Source organism: Eleginops maclovinus, chromosome 4 (assembly GCF_036324505.1).
Source record: "Eleginops maclovinus isolate JMC-PN-2008 ecotype Puerto Natales chromosome 4, JC_Emac_rtc_rv5, whole genome shotgun sequence".
Lineage (NCBI taxonomy): Eukaryota > Metazoa > Chordata > Actinopteri > Perciformes > Eleginopidae > Eleginops > Eleginops maclovinus.
This window is the reverse complement of record NC_086352.1, coordinates 13158983-13179138: the sequence shown is the minus strand read 5'-3', so window position 1 is coordinate 13179138 and position 20156 is coordinate 13158983. Positions and strand designations below refer to the sequence as shown.

Genomic DNA, 20156 nt, shown 5'->3' with positions numbered 1-20156 from the left:
ATCATTATTATGTTGGGGGAAATCGATTTCCACCCTACTACACTCCAGGCCAGAAGGCGGCAGTTATGTACATTAACGTTTGCCAACCGCCACAAACACTCACAAGGAAACGAAGAAGAAGAACAAGTAGCTAATTGAGCTAGCCTAGCTGCAGGCTTTATTTAGGGAAATATGGCTGCTGTGATCCCCGTGAGACCGCCCTGCGACAGCAACCCCGCTACACCTGGAGCACAATCCATAAAGGTGACGTTTATTCCCGCATATACTAGCAACAATACTTTTCTTCACTGAGCTCTGCACGGTTGCTTGCTCAGCTAGCGGCTAGTTGGCTAACTAACGGCTATCTGCGTCCATGAATGACAAACTGATGGCGACGTTAACATCACCCCTTTGTTTTCAAGTGTGCTGTTCTGTGTTTTGTATCTAATGAGATTTGTTTATATGATTTATGTCCTGATAAGAAATTTGACGACAAATTATGTTTTTACAAGTGATTTGACAGTGAAAACGTTCAGCTGTGCCTTTACTTTAGAGGCAGTGATGTACAGTAACCAAGTAGATGTACTCAAGTACTGTACTTAAATACAATTTTGTTTTAATGTTTTACTTTGACTTTACTACAATTCAGAGGAAAATGGTGGTACTTTTCTTTAGCTAACACTTAAATAAGACTGTAGTTACACCTGGATTACATTTCACAAGCAACCCTGAATTATACAAGGGAATTCAAATTAGACATGACATTTAATTATTAAAAACATGTCTATATTTTTCTCTGTAGGAAGATGTAATAGAAGAGGAGTCGAATGATGGCAGCCAGGTACCGAAGAGAAGGAGGATTGGTTCAGGGGACAGCTCTCGAAGCTGCGACACCTCCAGTCAAGACCTGGGGTAGGTTTGCTTGATACTTTGCAATAATCCAATAGATGACATCTGTAAAATACATTTGTGGCATTGTAATCTGCAAGTTTTATCCCAATAAGAATGCATTTATTCTTTTGAAACCATTTTCCCTTGACTCTCAGTGTATTTCACAATACTATTATGATTGAATTTGATTAAATTCAGAGGCGTGCCATGTTATGAGATGTTATTATACAGACTCACTCAAAAAACATTCAATAAGCTTAAATCCTCTATTTTACCTGTCCGTTGTACTCCTGTTTCAGGCCGACATATTTCCCAGCAGAGAACCTGACAGAGTACAAGTGGCCTCCAGATGACACAGGAGAGTATTACATGCTGCAGGAGCAGGTCAGCGAGTATCTGGGAGTCACATCCTTCAAGAGGAAGTACCCTGGTAAGACTGAAGAAAAAATCTGAAACAGTTCTGCTTCTGTTTTAAGTGTTTGAGGATAAAGCGAAACTCTTTTCTCTTCAGAAAAAAATATTGATTCTGTACTATAAAGTTATTATTTACAATTGTTTTATTTTAAAGTAATGGAGTTGATAAATGGAATAATAGTGACAATAGAAATAAAGGCATTAAGAAAGAGTATACCTGCTTCACTAGTAGTAGCTATGCATAATTATTTTTGTCTGCTTTCATTATCCTGTTGTGACTCTTCTTTAATCATGATCTGATGAATAATGAAACTATGCCTTGACAAGTGGTGTTGTTTCTTTTTTCTCCCTGTAGATCTGGAGAGAAGAGATTTGTCCCACAAAGAGAAGCTTTACCTGCGTGAACAGAACGTCATCACTGAAACACAGTGTACTCTGGGTACGAATTGTTTTACTACAATCTCCTAACAGTGTATTTAAACTGCAAATAGTCTGCTGCATTCTTTGTTAGACATGCTAAAATAATATTTTAGCATGCTTGATGCAATCAAAGTGTGCACAGTCTAACTTTGGTTTGTTTCCAGGTCTGACAGCTCTGCGGAGTGACGAGGTGATAGATCTGATGATAAAGGAGTATCCCACCAAACATGCTGAATATTCAGTCATACTGCAGGAGAGAGAGCGGCAGAGAATAGCTAAAGAGTACTCTGTAAGTATACAAATTATAAGAAGTATCCCAGGCCTAATAATGAACTTTTCTACAGTTATGCATTTGAAATAAGTCCTTCATGTAAATGTATGTCCATGTCTCTTACAGTCTTCGTCTGTTGTCTTTTGTAGCAAATGCAGACGCAGAATCCTCAGAAGTTGAGGCCAGCAAGGTTCCCGAGTACATTAAGAAGGCAGCTAAAAAAGCTGCAGAGTTCAACAGTAACTTCAACAGGGAGCGTATGGAAGAGAGGCGAGCCTACTTTGACCTCCAGACACATGTAAGTCGGTCCAAGAAAGACGGATAATTTCTTGAACTGAGATTGCACAGGCTTTTAGAAAAGAGCTTTGTTCTGTTTTTTTACATACATTTTTTTTGGTGGGTTTTCACAGATTATCCAGGTGCCCCAGGGCAGGTTCAAGGTACTGGCTCCAGAAATGACAAAGTCGGGGCCTTATCCCGTGGCTCTCATACCAGGACAGTTCCAAGAATACTACAAAAGGTATACACTTGATGCTTTACAATTTACCTCTTTTGTATTCAAGACAACAAACCCAAACGTCCCCTTCCTACGTGGCACTATGTTCTAGTTAGGTTGTCAGCCTGTATTATTTATTGCTGTTTTGAACGTTTTTGCATCATTGTGTTTTCCGCCACAGGTACTCTCCCAACGAGCTGCGATACCTGCCGTTGAATACAGCTCTGTTTGAGCCTCCACTGGACCCAGAGCTCCCTGCATTGGACTCAGAACCAGACTCAGATGATGCAGAGGATGGCAAGGGGGACAAAAAAAACAAATCATCTGTAAGACATTAGGCTATACAGCAAATCATATATACTGGATTAGTGGTAGAGATGCTTAACCTTTATTCAAACCCATCAAAACCATAATTGTGATACCAGAAATATAAATCATAAACTCATGCATTCTATTGACTCATTATACTATTTCCCCTAATGTTGATCTTAAATTGATGCTTAAAAAAACAAGTGTGAAATTATGTAATACAAACTGGCCATCTTAAGGGTTAAAAAATTAATGAATTCATTTTTGGTAATTGTGATGAAGTGGAAAATAACTTAGTATTAGACTTAGATGTTTTTGCGACCAGAACAACCTTTTTAAGAGTGGTACACGGGTGAAAATTGCAATTCTTAATTAAACTATGAAAGTCACTAAAATATGGGTTTTTGATCCCATGTCAGAGTCATTTACCTCCTTATAAACTCTTAAATCGACCTGGACACACATGATTGAGTTGTATATCAGTTTTAAACCCCCTTGTCCTCCACTCTTTCTCCTTCTTCTTCAGGACAGTTCTTCAGGCAACACGTCAGATGTGGAGAGCCAGGAGGGCGGAGGTAAACCAGGCCAGAAGTCCAAGGCCAAAGACAGGACATCCACTCCGGGCAAAGATGGCAGCCAGCGTCATTCTGCCTCCCACAAAGCCACCCCAGGGTACAAGGTAGAGGACAAAAGCACCTGAACTCTTCTCCAACAACAGCAGCAGCACTTTTCTACCCCCCTTCCTCTTTCTACTACTACCACTCCCTTACTCCATCCATCCCGCCACCTCTACCTAGCTTTCTTCACTTTGTTCTCTGGCTTCTACAGTTGGTCAGCTTTTCAGCTGGGACAACCTGGTACACACACACACACACACACACACACACACACTCACTCGCACTCGCACTCGCACTCGCACTCACACTCACACTCACACTCACACTCACACTCACACTCACACTCACACTCACACTCACACACTCACACACCAACAAAAACACACACACTGGGGGTCCTGTCTACAGTTTTTGTTTTAATGGTTGCCAAGTGACTTTTTTTTCCCTCGTACCAGACTGTGAGCAATAAGAACATTTTAAAGGAACAGTTCACTTGTTTCCTTTTCACTGCACTTTCACTTTTTGGGTTTTTCAGCGAAGACAAATTTGAACTATAAAAGTTGTTCCTTTTTGAATGTCTTCAATATACCTCTCGTCTGTCCTCACTTGTCAAAAAAAGATACTTCCTAGACAAGTAAGTGGATGTTTTGGCTGCTAGTTTTCTTTTTTTCTTTTTTAAAAAGAAAAGTCTTTTTGTTATTCTGATATATAAAATATTAACCACATAGAATTTGTGGTTGCTTTTAAAAAAAAAAGTAGTTGATGTTAACACTAGAGGATTTAAACATTTATATCTTAAGTGTAGAATGCACTTAACCCTAATGTTTTAAGTGTTCATTGGTAATATGCTTTGTTTATACTCCATGTGATGTACTGTTAATAGGTATTGGAGAGTTGTTTGACATGAGGTTTACCTGTCCTTTATAAAGGACGTGCTGACCTTGTTCACACTGTAGCTGAGCTGAGCTACAAGTCGTTGGTGTTTCCCAAACCATTGCCCTTTCTTTAAACCAGTCATGGCACCTTTTTGATTTTTATTTGGAACTTTTTATTTATTTATGGGAAAATAATGTAATGTCAGTCTACCAATTTTTTCCCACAGCCCACTGTGCTAACCACAGAGATGTTTGTTCAATTTTTCCAATCCTCAACTTTGCAGAAGAACATTTAACACCTAAACACATGCTGGTATGTTACCATTGATGCTAGTATAGTCAGCTCAGCATTTTGGTGTGGGCATGGTCCTTTTCTAGTGTCTATTTCAATCTGTCAGTGTCTTTAAGTTTGACTGACCTTTATTCACCGGATCATTTTCTGTGTGCTTTTGGTTCCACAAACATGGCATGGCATGTTGGTATTAAGAATTTATTACATCAGATCAGTGACATAATGTCTGTTTACTCTATCAATTTGTGATACGTACAAACAGACGTAGAGATGTAACAGCTTTCAGACATTTCTATATTTCAAAATGTCGTATATAGAAGTCAAGTATTCTTCATGGTTTTGTAACTCTGGTAGATCTGCCAAAGTTATATGCCTGAAAAGTTTAAATCTACCAGTGCCCTTTTCAGTGATAGATCTTCTATTTTTCCCCTTTTCGGAATTAGGTGAAAGGTTTACTTGTTTCTTATACTTCTTATGTAAAAGCAGAAAAGTCAGTGTAGCGGGCTGCTTGCTGGTTAATGTTACCCCCCAGTGGTGTATCAACCATCTACGGTCTGTACAGGAAATTCATGATGAGGTCATTATCAGAAGAACGACATGTCACAAACTGCCTCTGAACAACAATGTTTGAAATAGATCGTCTAAAGTCTCTGTGGTCAGACACAGTTCCCAAGATGTTGTGTCTCAGTATGAATGCCTCTGTGTCTGAATTATACGTAATGTTTTATAGCTATATGACTCCACAGTATACCAGATTATATAAAAGCAAACATGCCTGAAAGTGAGTTCTTTGAGTCTTTTTCTTTTATGTGCATTGTGCATAAAATACAGCATTTCTTAATTCAGTAAATTTAGAATAAAACAGGATCCAACCTCATGAACTGATCATGGTCTATTTTTCTGTGTGGTTGTTTCCACTGAAGAGATGTTTAGTACTATCAAAGCATCGAGCAAACCCATTAGACCGTGTAACATGTTGGCTGGACATTGCTTTTAATGTAAGCACCTGCATGTGGCCACACATTACAATGGAGGCAATAGGGGTTTTCACTAATCCGTTACTTATACAGCAAGGCCAATAGTATGTAGTTGACTTCAAAAATGTGTATCTATGCATACTGAGAATGTATAGAATTGTATATAAGACCCTGTGTCCAGCTCTACCTTCTTCCTGCCTCTCTTTTCTTGCTGCTGTCTGTCTAGATTAGTCCTTCGCACTGTTTCTAGTCTTGAAAATGTATCATTACCTTTATTGATCCAACGTTTTGTACCTGTGGCTGTTTACTCCATGCTCATTTCCTGTCAGGGGACATTTGAATCAAGGAGTTAATCAAGTGGATTTCCCCTCCTGTTTTCTCACGTTCTTTTTCTATGTGACTAATATAGATAATAATGTTTGAAATTGCTGTAGTATTTAAAGAGAACGCTGCAGCTTGCCGACTAGTTAAAATACCAATTTAGTTGCGAACAGTCCAGATCTTTTCATATTGTGGCTTCCTGTAGAGGCGTTTGACAGATCTCTAAACCAATCAATCTGCTATCAAATAAGCAAACACTTGATTACAGTTTTAAAAAATAGATCCGAGCATACAAGAGCAAATTTGTACCCTGATATATATTTATATATTTTTCATGTCCCGGTTCTTTTCACACTGTTAATAGTTCTACATTGCCCAGTAAACTAGGGACGCTCCTTGCCACAGAAACAAACAGAGAGCCATGGTTCTCATGTCAGTGAAGATACAGATGCTGTTTTAGTGTTTTCTCCAGGCCTTTAACATCATTGTAATTACTATATTGTCGATGACTACAGGATAAACATTGTTTTTATAGCATTATTCTACCCTTACAGCCTAAGGTCATTCCCAATGCTATATGTGGCATTTGCCAGAAGGGTAAAGAGGCCAACAAGAGGGGCCGGCCAGAGGCTCTCATTCACTGCTCCCAATGCGATAACAGCGGTAAGTTCACACTGTTCATTTCAAAAGAAAGTTAACCTGTTTTTAAATGTGTTTGTGGTTATTTTCATCGGTAAAACATAACCATCATTGAGTAATGAAGCATTTCTTATCATCAGTGAAAGGAAATATTAGGTGGTCTATTGTGCCACCGGTCAACTTTATTCCGTTTCCGTGCCTTTATTGCCTTGTTTAAAAAGCAGTGTTCACCTTTACAGAGTTGAGCTTGTGTTTAAAATAATTGGAATTTAATTCACTTCCAAAGATTTACATTTTGTGCAATTATTATAAACATTGTTCATTTGAAAAACAAGTCTGTGTTTCTGATTTTGTCCCACTTGCCTTCTTATGTTTGTCGGTGCGCATGCCGTTTGTCGGTTTCTGTGTGTGTGCGCTTGGCTCTGTGTGTGCATGTTTGCTTCTGTGCATGTGTCCGAAACCTTAGGCCACCCGTCCTGCTTGGACATGAGCAAGGATCTGGTGAGTGTGATCCAGACGTACCGCTGGCAGTGTATGGAGTGTAAGACGTGCACGGTGTGTCAGCAGCCCCACCATGAGGACGAGATGATGTTCTGTGACAAATGTGACCGAGGATACCACACGTTCTGCGTCGGCATGGACTCCATACCCACTGGTGAGTGGATGAGCATACACACAAACAAATGCATTCAGACAGATACACAACAAGGTTATAACAGTTTTGAATTTGTTTTAAATCTTTAATTTCATTTTTGTTTAGTTACATTTTCACAGTGCAGCTGCTAGTTATAGTTTAGCTTATGGTTTTTTCCAGAATTTCTTAGCAGCAGCATGTAGTGGTATAAACATACAATTACATGGTTGGAGAACTGTTTAGGAAAGTTAACTTTAGTACTTTTATCCTACCACACATTTTAACCATCATTCACATAGTTTGTATGCTTTTTAAAAGTGTGTCTTTTATAGGAATTCATTAATTCTGTCTGTTTCCTCAGGCCTTTGGGTGTGTGAGGTTTGCGACAAAGATTTCAGTACACCGAAGAAGAAAGGAGGAGCCAAAACACCTAAGAAGTCCAAGTCGGCTCAAAAATGATCGACAGCCTCTTTAGTAATGATACCTTGACCAAATTCCTCACAAATGTAAATCCAGTCTTTTTTTCCAACTGTACATACACAGGCTGACACTAGAAAATAAATGTATTTATCTTTTCTGTGACAGCTTTAATGACATCTATAAGGCATCAGCTTAGAAAACTGTCTTTCCATCACCAAGCCAAACCTTAAATCATGTGTGATTATACCTCAAATGTACATCTCAAAAACATCTAGATGAGGCGTTATCTTGAGAAAAGCAACGCTGTTCAATAGAGATTTTGTGAAGCCAGACCTCATACTTAATATCGTCAATAATAAACACCCTCCTGTGATCTGCTAACCACTAACGGTATCAGTACATTCCTGATTCATTCAAACTGATAAATCTTGTGGTGTCTGTCCCTCAACATTTCTCCAGTGGGAAATGTGTTTCAGGAGAACAAATGGTGCTTTTGACCCGGTACTACTGAGACAATCGAGCTCAATGATGTTATTCTTTTTACTTTTTTATGGTTTTGTATTTTCTATGGTTTTTCTATTTTTTATTACCATTTATTTCACGAGGTGGGTCAGTAAAAAGCAATCTTGTTTTTAAAAAATCCTGATTGAATTATGACATGGTGCTAGTGACTCTGCGTAGTCATATGTAATAGACACTGGCTCTCTGAGACCTCATGGCTGCAGTAGGTATTTATGCAAGTCTTCACATGCATTGATTTAGTTGTCAACCCTCAACTAGTAATTGTACAAAATGTTAACCACTCACTGTAATTACATTGAACTTAAACATCCATTAGCCAACTGATACTTTTGCAGTCAGCTTGAAAGATTATTTTGTATTTTGTTTCCCCCTTTTTTGTATTGTCACCCAGTAGGCAGTTTGCTTAAGAAACATGTGTTGCTAATAATGTCGTAGTCACTGAATTATGAAGTGTATTTTTAATAAAAGCTACTTAAAACCGACTCATTAATCTCCTTGCTAATTGTGTACTGTGGTAAATGTAATCTACCAAAGAGCAACAGCATCTTTAGTGTTCTGAAAAGATTGATGCTTTCTGTCTTTGCATCATTAAAATACCTTCTGGTACTTTTAATTTATTGGACAAAGCTCTCAAGCAGTGATACAAAACGCCAGCTGGCTGCTCTGGTTGAGTCTTTAATGGTCATAGGGTGTTTAACTACTTTACTGGAAATGGACCATGTACAATTTTTATTATTTTTGCCTGCAAATAGAGTTTGGCAGGACTGATTCCTAAAACTGGACCTGACGGTTGACGGTTCGCCTCTGGAAATACATTTTCGTAATCTTAAATACTTCTACTTAAGTACCTTTCTTGATGCAGTGCTATTACTTGAAATTCACTTTTTCTTCTAATGTGGTATTTAGCTGTATCATGGTCTACATCCAAACAGCCTGAGGAGGCGCTGTCGCTCAGGTTACACGGTAACACGCGGGTGAGCTCACAGTAGAAGAAGAGGCTTCCATATTGCAGTGATACAGCGAGTTTACCGGACTGAATCTTGAACACATCAAAATGCTTTCTTCTCATAGTTACCAAGACCCTGGGAAAATGAAAGATTATCATTATTCTGGTCCCGTAGAGCACAAGTTTTCACCATACTCTTTCAACGGAGGGTGAGTGTGACTTTTTAGCCGCTGGCTGGTTAGCCTGCCTGCTAACGTTTACATTTAACTGCACTATGCTAACTAGCTAACCAGCTTAGCAATAGGAAACTAAACAAAGTGAAGTTAGCAGAAAGTGTGTGACGAGAAAATCACTCTTTTCCAGGACATTAATAACCATTATGTATTTTGAAAGCTCAAATTAGGATGAAAGGAAAACATGTTAGTTTAACAGATAAGATAAGCTAATACCACAGTTTCATTTTCGAAACAGTAGCTTAGCTTCCGTTAGCATGATATATGTTAGCTTACAATTTCCTCCTTTGTGAGGCACTGTATAAGATGAATAACCACACATGTGTGTTGTGTTTTGTTTTTCTTCAGAACCGTACTAGCTGTTGCTGGTGAAGACTTCGCCATCGTTGCTTCAGACACCAGGCTGAGTGAAGGATACTCAATCCACAGCCGCGACTCGCCAAAATGCTACAAGCTGTGAGTTTGCGCTGTCACTTATCCTGCACTTCATCCATTATCCTGAGAACTGTCAATAAATCGAAGATCGGCAGGTTTAAGAAGGTGTATTCAATGTAATCTATAAATCTATATTGAACTTCATTTAAAGCCTGTATCAGTTGAATTTGGAGTGCAACCACTGAAATCACTGCTGTTCTGATACAATTCAACTTTTTATTTATGTTACGCCTTGCATACAAACATTAAAAAGAAAGCTAAAATAAATGCTATTGTCTTGGACCTAATTCACTTTTCGATTCAACATGAATCAAGGCAAGTTGCTCTGATTATCACTCATTTTCTGCTTCTTTTTCCACTAACAGGACAGACACCACCGTTATTGGCTGCAGTGGTTTCCATGGTGACTGCCTGACCCTGACCAAAATCATTGATGCCAGACTAAAGGTAAGCGGGTTAAGCTAGGCTTTTGGTTTCACTCTCCCTTTTTATTCTCATTCTTAAAATCATCACATTCAGCTGATTTTGCAATCCTTTTTTCTGACAGTCCTGCAACAATGTGATGTTGATGTATTTACGCTTCTCTAACTTGAAGTAATGTCCTTACCCACCCTCTCAGATGTACAAACACTCAAACAACAAGACAATGACCAGCGGCGCCATCGCAGCCATGTTGTCCACCATCCTGTACGGCAGGAGGTTCTTCCCCTACTACGTGTACAACATCATCGGAGGACTGGATGAGCATGGTAGGGACTTTAAAGCTGCAAACATTGAGATTAGTAAATGTATTGCTTTTGTTTGCGTACGCACTGGATTGTGTAAGTAGTATTAACTTGTTTTTATTTATAATATTTCCTGTTGTAATATAGGTAAGGGAGCAGTGTACAGTTTTGATCCAGTGGGCTCCTACCAGAGAGACACCTACAAGGCCGGAGGATCAGCAAGTGCCATGCTACAGCCACTTTTGGACAACCAGGTAAAGGATAATGCCAATGCAAAGCTCCAGCCAAGTTTCCATAAAGTAAACATTGTAAATTAATGTATGTCTCTCTTTTTAACACGTCATTTGACAGATTGGTTTCAAGAACATGGAGGGTGTACAGCACGTCCCTCTGACTCAGGAAAAGGCGGTTCAGCTGGTCAAAGATGTCTTCATCTCGGCCGCGGAGAGAGACGTCTACACCGGAGATGCCCTTCGACTGTGCATCATCACTAAGGAGGGCATCAAGGAGCAGACTGTAGCCCTGAGGAAGGACTGATATGTTCTCCTTACTCTGCTTTGCTCTTTGGTCTGCTCTTTCCACATTTCCCTGTTGGTTTTGGCTCTTTACAAGTTTCTTAATAAAAGGAGTGTTGTTTCAGAATCTGCTTCTATTGGCGTCTTATGTCAGGCTTAATCTGAGCAACTACATTTTCCATTTTTTTATATCCACTGACAAATAACATCAGTTGAAATTGACACTTTTATCCAGTTTTCCCCTTCAGTTTCTTCTATTATTACATCATTTGTATTTGTGGATAAGCCACATGATTCTAGATTAATACTCCTGTTCTTGAGAAGCAAGACACTCATCACTTGGATCAGCCTAGACACTTCCCAATGTTTCAGTTTTTCATTATGTTTTGGAAGGATACATACTCTGCTGTTCTTTTTACATTCTTAATAAATGTAAAGAATTGAAAAATGATATCTTGTCTTTTTTTGCATGGCCTTCACACATGAACACACCATCTCGGGGAGCCGACTGTTGTCCTTAAATATGTGATTGTTTTCTGCTTATTCAAGTATTACTACTCGATCCTGAAACATCTTTGTCACAATAGCATACTTTTATACAGAAAGATGCTGACACTCGGATGTATTTCTATGATGGATCCATAAGGTGGACAGGTGGACTTACAATTTTGTGAGTGATATAGACTCCCACTTTCTTTCAGTGGAGACCTGTCATGTTTACATTTTCCAGGTTCTTCATAAAATTGAGTACACATTAGGCACCTGAAGATTTATGCAAGTACATAAAGATTTGGGTTTAGCAAACTGCAAGTGTCTCAGATGGTTGTTATTTTAGCAAACATTTGTTTCAGTACGAACTTAATATTATCAAATAGTCATACAAAACTTAAGGGAGTTAATCAAAAGAATAAAGTACAGGTACTGACAGACCCTGTCAAATGTGGGATGACTTTCCTTTTTCTGTTAGGTAATTTAAAACAACGTATAATATTCTATAAGATCATGTTTGTAGCGTCACAGTCGTGAGTACCACATATCTCTTAAAAAGTTGCTTAGCACAGCCTTGTTTGTAACTTTGTGAAGTAGAATTTTAAAGTTGTTTTAAAAAGGAATTTGTACTAACATGAAGTACCTGGGTAAATGTTATTGGTTACATTCCATCCAAACAATACTGGAAACAAAACTAGTAGTGGATTAGTATACAAGTAAATATTTATCCCCTTGTGAAGTCTAAATGGTTTTCCAAACTAATTAAAACTCAACATTCAATGTATCGTGTCACATCCTGTTACTTTGTATTACTGTGAAAAACAGTACTGTGACCGTAAGTATGAGGCCTTGTTGGTTTTGTGCAGTTTTACATTTTCCTGCAGTAACATAAGGCTGCCTATACTCATGAGTGATAAATAAACCTCAACATTTATCCAAACAACTTTGTGGTGCGCCTAATGTTGGGGGATTTCCTGGCACCATTTTAATATGCCTACAGTTTTTTCTAAATAACAAAAAAATAAAAATATCAAGCGTTTGAAAACCTATGTTTAATCTGAAAAGACAGTCTTATCACAGCTCAGCAAGAACAAACACAACACTTATTGACATTTTATTTATTTTTAACCCAAGTTAATCAGCAACTGTAACAAGTGATTACCCAACAACTGTTTTAATAATCAAAGACCCTCTCACACAAAAACAGACACAGACTGTGTCCTCAGGCATAGTACTGCAGGTTGGCCTTCTTCTTGGCTTGGACTTCCAGGATTCCCTCCATGTAATCTTCATGGTTCAGCTCTGTGGCCCCGCGGCGCAGCGCGATCATGCCAGCCTCCACACACACAGCTTTGCACTGGGCTCCGTTGAAGTCGTCTGTGCAGCGAGCCAGCTCCTCGTAGTTGACGTCGGGGCTGACATTCATTTTGCGGGAATGAATCTGCATGATGCGAGCTCTGGCCTCTTCGTTTGGCATGGGGAACTCAATCTTTCTGTCCAGACGTCCTGAACGGAGCAACGCAGGGTCCAAGATGTCCACTCTGTTGGTGGCGGCAATCACCTAGAAAAAAAAGTTTATGTAGTTAAACTTTAAAATAATGACAAGGTGGCAATTTAAAAAGAAAGGAAACTTTGTCAAGTAGAACAAACTTAGGCTGATATAGATTTACACTTTTTTGATGTGGGGTTTCTGAAAACATGTATTGTATCCATATATCATATTTAAGTGGTTGTCATTTTGTTGTCTGATTTATCTGGAGAGCTCCCATTTCTCCTAGAATGATTCTGTAAATGATTTGTAACTTGTTTAATACTCAATAATGTCAATTCAAATACTGTTTATACAGTTATAAAAAGGTAATGACTGGCTGCATATTTACCTTGACCTGCATGTTGGGCTGGAATCCATCCAGCTGGTTGAGCAGCTCCAGCATGGTCCTCTGCACCTCTCTGTCTCCAGCCTTCTCGCTGTCAAACCTCTTGGTACCGATGGCGTCCAGCTCATCGATGAAGATGATGGATGGGGCTTTCTCTTTGGCCAGTGCAAAGGCATCTCTCACCAGCTTGGCTCCATCTCCGATGAACATCTGGACCAGCTGTGGACCGGCCAGCTTCAGGAAGGTGGCTTTGGTCTGGGCGGCGCAGGCCCTGGCCAGGAGGGTCTTCCCGGTTCCAGGTGGTCCGTACATCAGGACTCCTTTGGGTGGCTGGATGCCCAGGTTTTCAAACTTCTCCTTGTGGTTCATGGGCAGGACAATGGCTTCCACCAGCTCCTGGATCTGCTTGTCCAGCCCTCCTATGTCGCTGTACTGCTCTGTGGGGCGCTCATCCACCTCCATGGCCTTGACTCTGGAGTCATACTCGGTAGGAAGGGTCTCCAGGATCAGGTAGGAGTCCTTGTTGACACCAACCAGGTCCCCGGGCTTCAGCTTCTCCGCGTCCACCAGCCCGATGACCGGCAGGAAGTAGGTCTGTCGAGTGGAAGTTTTAATAACGGCACACTTTCCTTTCCTCTGGGAGTCCAGGTCCACATTAGCCCCGTCCTCCTCCTGGTCGTTGGGGTCAACATCCAGCAGCTCGATCACGTTAGATACAAGGTAGGGCAGCGTTTTGTTCACCTTAATCTTCTCCGTGTTTTCCTTGATTTTATCCTTCATAGCCTGCAGTTCGTGGGTCACACGAAGCACCTCACTCTTCATGATCTTTATCTCACTGTCGAGGAGACGAGTTCGCTGAACTATCTCCTCTGTGGACATTTTTAACACTTCTTCCCCGATTCCATCTTCCACTTCGTCCCAAACTGACTTGTCACTCAGCGACGCCATCTTTGCTCTGTCTGCCGTGAACTGTGACACAGCGGAAAATAAAGGTTCTACTTCCGGAAGTTGCCGACAGCACTAATGAGCGCCGAATAAGCAACGCAGCAGGACCGAAGATGAAGCGAACCTGAAGCTGAATTAATTCACTCCGTTTGGTGATTTGAACTGCGAAGGTGTGAGTGTAAGTTACCGGGCAATTTACTGTGGTGCACGGGCAAATGTCAAACGTATTTTCAGTTATTCTTATTGCACTAATTCACTGGTTCCACTCTGATTACAATTAGCTAGTGATGCTAACACTAGCTCTGCGGCTAACTTCAGCTAGCCTGAGTGTGATGTGTTTCATTTGGAGGCTGTCAATACACACTCCTAGAACACTTTTTAGCATATAGACATATTTGTCACCCGTATCTTTCTCATGAGCTACTCAAAGGCCACACGATGCATTGAGTTAAGACTTTAACGAACGAGCTTAAGTAACGTTAATTAACGATAAAGCTAAATGTGATGATTAGCAAGCATTGAGTGTGTTCGCGCCACCGCTGCAGGATGCACACACTTCATGTTATTAGCAAAACATTGCACTTATGTTAAATTATGACCATTAATCAGTAGTGGAAGGGTTTTTAAATCGTTCACCTAAATACTGTATTACTTACGTTTTAGACTTAGTAATTGCACCACACTGGAAATATTGTGACAAGTTAAACACCTGCGTTCAAAATGTTACTTACACCAACATATTATCATCAAGTTGTATTTAAAGTACAAAAAGCACACATTTCTGCTCAATGGCCCACTCCAGTATTGTATGTGGTATATTCTCAAATAGTAATTGTGAAAGCATTTATCTGTTCATTGCTTTGTTGTTGCATCAGGTAAAGGAAGACAGATAGTTTTATGTTATTATTACTGCCGGGTTTTTGAGGATTTCACCAAGGGATCATTTACGTTTTATCCTAAACTTTAATAAAATATACTTTTTTTAAACATTAAGCTTAATAAAAATCCTGAAAGGTACTAAAGGTAAATGTAGGGCAATAAAAAGCCCATACTTGCCTCTGAATTGTAGTATTAAGTAACAGGAAATTAAATAGAAGTACCTTAAAAATTACACTTAATAAATACAGTGTTTGAGCAATTGTACTGAGTAACTTTCAAACACAGCCAGTATTGAGGTATTTGTCAGAGTAAATCTTTGTTTTTACCATTTTTTTCAGGACTGACAGAAGACACAAGAAGAGGGTTTTTCTGCACAGTCCAGTCCACTGTGGTTTTTCTTCTGTAAAAAAGACTCCAGACGCACAACTTTGCACTTTCGGTGTAAACTAACTTCCTGCTCTCGGTGGCAGTGAACTAACGGGAGGAGCTACAGATATGGACCAGAACAACAGTATACCACCCTTCCAGGGACTGGCCTCCCCTCAGGTATTTTTTTATGGTTAAAATGAACTTTTTCTTCTCATCTGGATGATGGTCTTATTTCCCATTTGGATGCTTGAGCATTGCAATTGCGATCTATTTACATTTAATGGCAATTTAATATTGATTCAAAGTTTACTAGATGCATGAGCTCAGAGAATGCAAACAGATGATTGCATCCTGACTCAACTATTCCTGGTACTGCCATACTTGTGTAAAATATCTGAATGCAACTTGAAAATAATTAAGTACTCTGTTAATTCATACCAAGAGTTGTGCTCTTCCTTTAACGGGTAACATAGTTGGCAGCCAACATTTAGAAAAACTGTTGCATTTTCAATTGTCAGCATAATTTGCTTGTTATGTGGATTTTCTTCTCCAACCCGACCTCATCTTTATGGTCTTGTCCTTGTGCAGGGTGCCATGACCCCAGGTATGCCAATCTTCAGTCCCATGATGCCATATGGCTCAGGCCTGACACCCCAGCCCGTCGTGAACACAAATAGTTTGTCGATACTGGAGGAACAGCAGAGGCAACTACAGCAGCAACAGGCACAGCAGGCAAACGCAGGTAAACACACACTCCTGTCATATTCCTCTCCATCCTGTAATTACCCTTATGAGTTGCGATCATTATTTCATATCACTAGAATTGGTATATTTTTCTATTTTCAAAGTCTGAACCAAAGTGGAAGTATATCATCGGTTTATATTATAGATCATAAAACGTGTTCTCTGTTTTATAGGCCTTCCTGGGACGTCAGGGCAGACTCCTCAGCTTTACCATTCCCAGGCAGTTGCAGGCTCAACCACAACAGCGCTGCCAGGGAACACCCCGCTCTACAACACCCCGCTGACTCCCATGACCCCCGTCACACCGGCAACACCCGCTTCAGAGAGCTCCGGAATAGTACCACAGCTACAGTAGGTTTCATATCCAATAAAAATAATGGTCAAAGTTTATGCCAATTTGGCAATCAAACTCGAAAAATCACAACTAATACACAAAATGTTCCCTTAGCATGTTCAAGTATTGCTTGAACATTGCTAAAGGGAACATTTTAGAATTTTGAACTAAAACTATGTTGACATTATTTTACACTTAACCTTGTTTCTGGGCTTTTGACTAAACAGTTTGCCTTTGTTTGTTTCATTTCTTCTACTTTTAGAAACATAGTATCTACTGTAAATCTGGGCTGTAAACTGGACTTGAAGACCATTGCACTGAGAGCCAGGAATGCAGAGTACAACCCAAAGGTGAGACTGACAAACATTTCACACCTGATCAGCTCCATGCTGCTCAACAAGTTCACCTGTGGGCTTTTAAGTACAATTTCTGAAATTCCAGTAAACCCAGAAAGTGGCTGACTGTAACTGCTAGAAAGGCTAAGTCTCACAGGACCCTGGTGCTTGTTACAGTACAATAATGCCTTTCCTGCAATGAGATGACAAAATGTCTGTTGTAAAAATGGTCCTCTCTCAATGCTCACTAACCTGTGCTTGGAGGTCACATTTATGGGAAATCTACATGGCTACAGGAAGTGACTTATTCCCTGATCCTTCTCTACTAAGGATATCTTGCCATCTCTTATACACAAATAGCATGATGACTGAATGGTCAAAATATTATTAATGCTAAACATTCAACTCAACTGCATCATGTTTAATAATTGTCTCTCTTCCTTTCTCGTAGCGTTTTGCTGCAGTCATCATGAGAATACGAGAACCTAGGACAACGGCGCTCATCTTCAGCTCTGGGAAGATGGTCTGCACGGGAGCCAAGAGGTCAGAAAATTACCTTTCAGTGCTGAAGTTAAAAAAACTGTTCAACTTTGTGATTTCTCCATTAGGGATGCTAGCCTTGCCCTGTTTTTTTTTTGTTTGTATAAAATGTTTTTGTTCTTTGACTATAATCCAGCTTGTATTGACTTGTCTTCTCTCTAGTGAGGAGCAGTCGAGGTTAGCTGCCAGAAAATACGCTCGTGTGGTTCAGAAGCTCGGCTTTCCTGCTAAGTTCTTGGATTTTAAGATTCAGAACATGGTGGGAAGCTGCGATGTGAAGTTCCCCATTCGACTGGAAGGATTAGTGCTTACCCATCAGCAGTTTAGCAGGTAATTTCGAGGTTTTTTAAAATGTATTTTTCCAGCTAAACACATGGTCACAGATTTTGGCATTTTTGTAGAGCACCAGTATATGATGGCTGCGTTGTGAGGTTTCAGTCAGGGAAAGGTTCAAATCAAGTTGTCTGTTTCAGCTATGAACCGGAGCTGTTTCCAGGACTGATTTACAGAATGATCAAACCCAGAATCGTCCTGCTCATCTTTGTTTCTGGGAAAGTTGTGCTCACAGGTAAGACTTCTCTATTCCTCTCTGCTAATTGCTTATTAGTTTATATTTCAACGCCTATGCAAAAAATGCTTGTTTGAAACAGATGGATTAATTGGCCTGTGTATAAAATCTGAAACTATTGTTGATGCCTATAAATTATGTGCGATTACAATTCCTTATTTTATGGGCAATTTGTATTTTTTAAAGGGTAATGCATATAATATCAATGAATGATAATCGGAATAAAGATTGCTTTATGGTTGCGTGTGTTTTATTAATTATATATGTGTTGTTTTTGTTTTGAAGGTGCCAAAGTGAGAGCAGAGATCTACGAAGCGTTTGAAAACATCTATCCCATCCTGAAAGGCTTCCGCAAGACAACGTAGAACCTGCAGCTCCTTCGTTTACCTTTTTTTATCTTCCAACTCCGACTTTTTATCGACAGATTTTTTTTTTTTTTTGTTATTCACAAGTGGACTGCTGTAACGGCTGTTGTACAGGGATGTGATTTCCCTTTTTTTGTGTTGGTCCTGGTGTTTCAAAGGATTGGAAAACAGGATGTCAACTTTTTTGTTGTTGCTGTGATTTGATCACAAGTCATGATGTCATATCTTACACGCAGACCTCTATATATTTTACTTCTTTTTTTTTTTTTGGCTTTCTCTGTTGTCTGGATCACATCCCTGACTGTACATACGACTGTAAAGAAATGTAAAAAGCGCTGGTTAGAAGAGAAGCAGTCTGGCTAGGACTGTTTTATTTTAAGCCATTTTTAAATAGTTTTTATATGTTGCTTTTTATAAATTGTTCCCAAAATGTATCGAGACATGTTCAGGTCTGTCTGCCCCACATTCCTCTCAACAGTATCTACGAAGGTTTCTGTCTATCCCAAGTCAATGAGATATCATCTTGTTATGTTTTGCAATCATCAGATTTTGGTTGAGCTTGTTCCTCATTTTTATACTTGCTGGAATCAGATATCCCTCTAAATTTCAACATCGGTTGCAAAGTCATGTCTTTTGAGACGTATCTGAAGGCTTTGGCTCTTAGATAATAGGATGCTCTTTTCTTTTTCTTTTTTTTTATCCTGCTAAAGTTTTCCTCAAGTTGTTGGTTAATTCTTTCAGATTTGTGATGCTTGGGGTCGGTTACAAATGTACTTAGAAATCAGCTAGAACTGAAATGTGAAGAAAGGCTGTTGGTCCTAAAGTAGACAGCATCTCCTTTTTAAAATCTGTTTTATTCACATATTGCCTCTTACATCCATGAGCACTAAAATATGATGGCAGATAATCAATTCATTGTGTTGCCATGTTTATGCACTGTTCTTAAATTTGTTTGGCCATTTAAAAGTATATTTAAAAATGTTCCTAGATATTTTTGTGCATAAGGAAATTGGAATTTGTCTCTGTATGTACCGCTTGCTCAGCTGACGTGTGCATGGGCAGAAGAGGTTAGAGAATTATGCTGAACTACATTTAGTAATAAGTAATTCCTCCCTCCGACTCTGAGTTCAGCAGCGGCTTAGCAGGAGACCAGGAGCTCTTGCCGCATCTCAATGATATTATGTTTATAACAAAATTGTTAATATGCTGCACTGTGCATTAATAAATGTGTACATACCGGCTTTCTTGTTTGTCTGCCTTCTTTTTATTTCATTATTTTAAATTGATCTTAATTTGGGTCGTTTTTCTGCCTAATCTGCATTTTCTCGGATTAGGTAACCCTTTGTCATTGGGCACACACTACTAGCTACACGACAGCCAAGCCAGTACTATTCGCTGGATCTGACCTCTCCTGGTTCAACGGCTCCATCTAGTGAGCAGTGTGTATCAGAATCAGAAATACTTTATTTATCCCAAATTGGGATATTTTTTTGTTACTGCAACAAAATACAATACAATATTTAACATAGCAAAAAATTAGAAATCAAAATAACAAATATACAGACAGTAAATATTGCAATGAATTGGAATATTAAATGAAAATATAATATAAGGGTACAGTGTAAGTTTATCATTGCTTTAGAATCAAGAGGAACCTTTTTACCATTTCTTTCCCAATTCTCATTAAATGATAGGAAAACATGAGGAATACACTAAGTTATTATATGTACAATACACTTTATGTGTATACAGATTAGCCATAATAAGCAGTTTGATACCT

The 20156-nt window shown here is 39.3% G+C and overlaps 4 protein-coding genes across 4 annotated transcripts; 3 read left to right on the top strand and 1 right to left on the bottom strand.

Moving 5' to 3' along the window:
• The first annotated feature begins 106 nt into the window (after positions 1 to 106).
• phf10 (PHD finger protein 10) lies at positions 107 to 8559 on the top strand. Its single transcript, XM_063882049.1, is given in 13 exon segments — positions 107 to 243; positions 782 to 891; positions 1170 to 1300; positions 1640 to 1723; positions 1869 to 1993; positions 2125 to 2149; positions 2152 to 2273; positions 2386 to 2495; positions 2653 to 2797; positions 3307 to 3459; positions 6417 to 6525; positions 6968 to 7156; positions 7497 to 8559. Coding segments are annotated over 13 exon segments (1473 nt in total). The 5' UTR covers positions 107 to 171; the 3' UTR covers positions 7595 to 8559.
• Positions 8560 to 9019: 460 nt separating this feature from the next.
• psmb1 (proteasome 20S subunit beta 1) lies at positions 9020 to 11382 on the top strand. Its single transcript, XM_063882390.1, has 6 exons — positions 9020 to 9232; positions 9605 to 9712; positions 10057 to 10138; positions 10311 to 10440; positions 10564 to 10670; positions 10768 to 11382. Exons 1-6 carry the CDS (start codon positions 9132 to 9134, stop codon positions 10951 to 10953), a joined length of 714 nt encoding a protein of 237 aa, XP_063738460.1. The 5' UTR covers positions 9020 to 9131; the 3' UTR covers positions 10954 to 11382.
• Positions 11383 to 12521: 1139 nt separating this feature from the next.
• On the bottom strand, positions 12522 to 14272 carry psmc3 (proteasome 26S subunit, ATPase 3). The gene is made up of 2 exons (XM_063880681.1): positions 13301 to 14272; positions 12522 to 12981 (listed from the first exon to the last, which is right to left on the bottom strand). The coding sequence occupies exons 1-2, from the start codon at positions 14243 to 14245 to the stop codon at positions 12643 to 12645; spliced, it is 1284 nt and encodes a 427-aa protein (XP_063736751.1). The 5' UTR covers positions 14246 to 14272; the 3' UTR covers positions 12522 to 12642.
• A 15-nt stretch (positions 14273 to 14287) lies between these two features.
• tbp (TATA box binding protein) lies at positions 14288 to 19610 on the top strand. The gene is made up of 9 exons (XM_063880682.1): positions 14288 to 14420; positions 15460 to 15667; positions 16079 to 16232; positions 16408 to 16585; positions 16831 to 16918; positions 17355 to 17446; positions 17606 to 17773; positions 17917 to 18011; positions 18297 to 19610. The coding sequence occupies exons 2-9, from the start codon at positions 15617 to 15619 to the stop codon at positions 18374 to 18376; spliced, it is 906 nt and encodes a 301-aa protein (XP_063736752.1). The 5' UTR covers positions 14288 to 14420; positions 15460 to 15616; the 3' UTR covers positions 18377 to 19610.
• Positions 19611 to 20156: the final 546 nt, after the last annotated feature.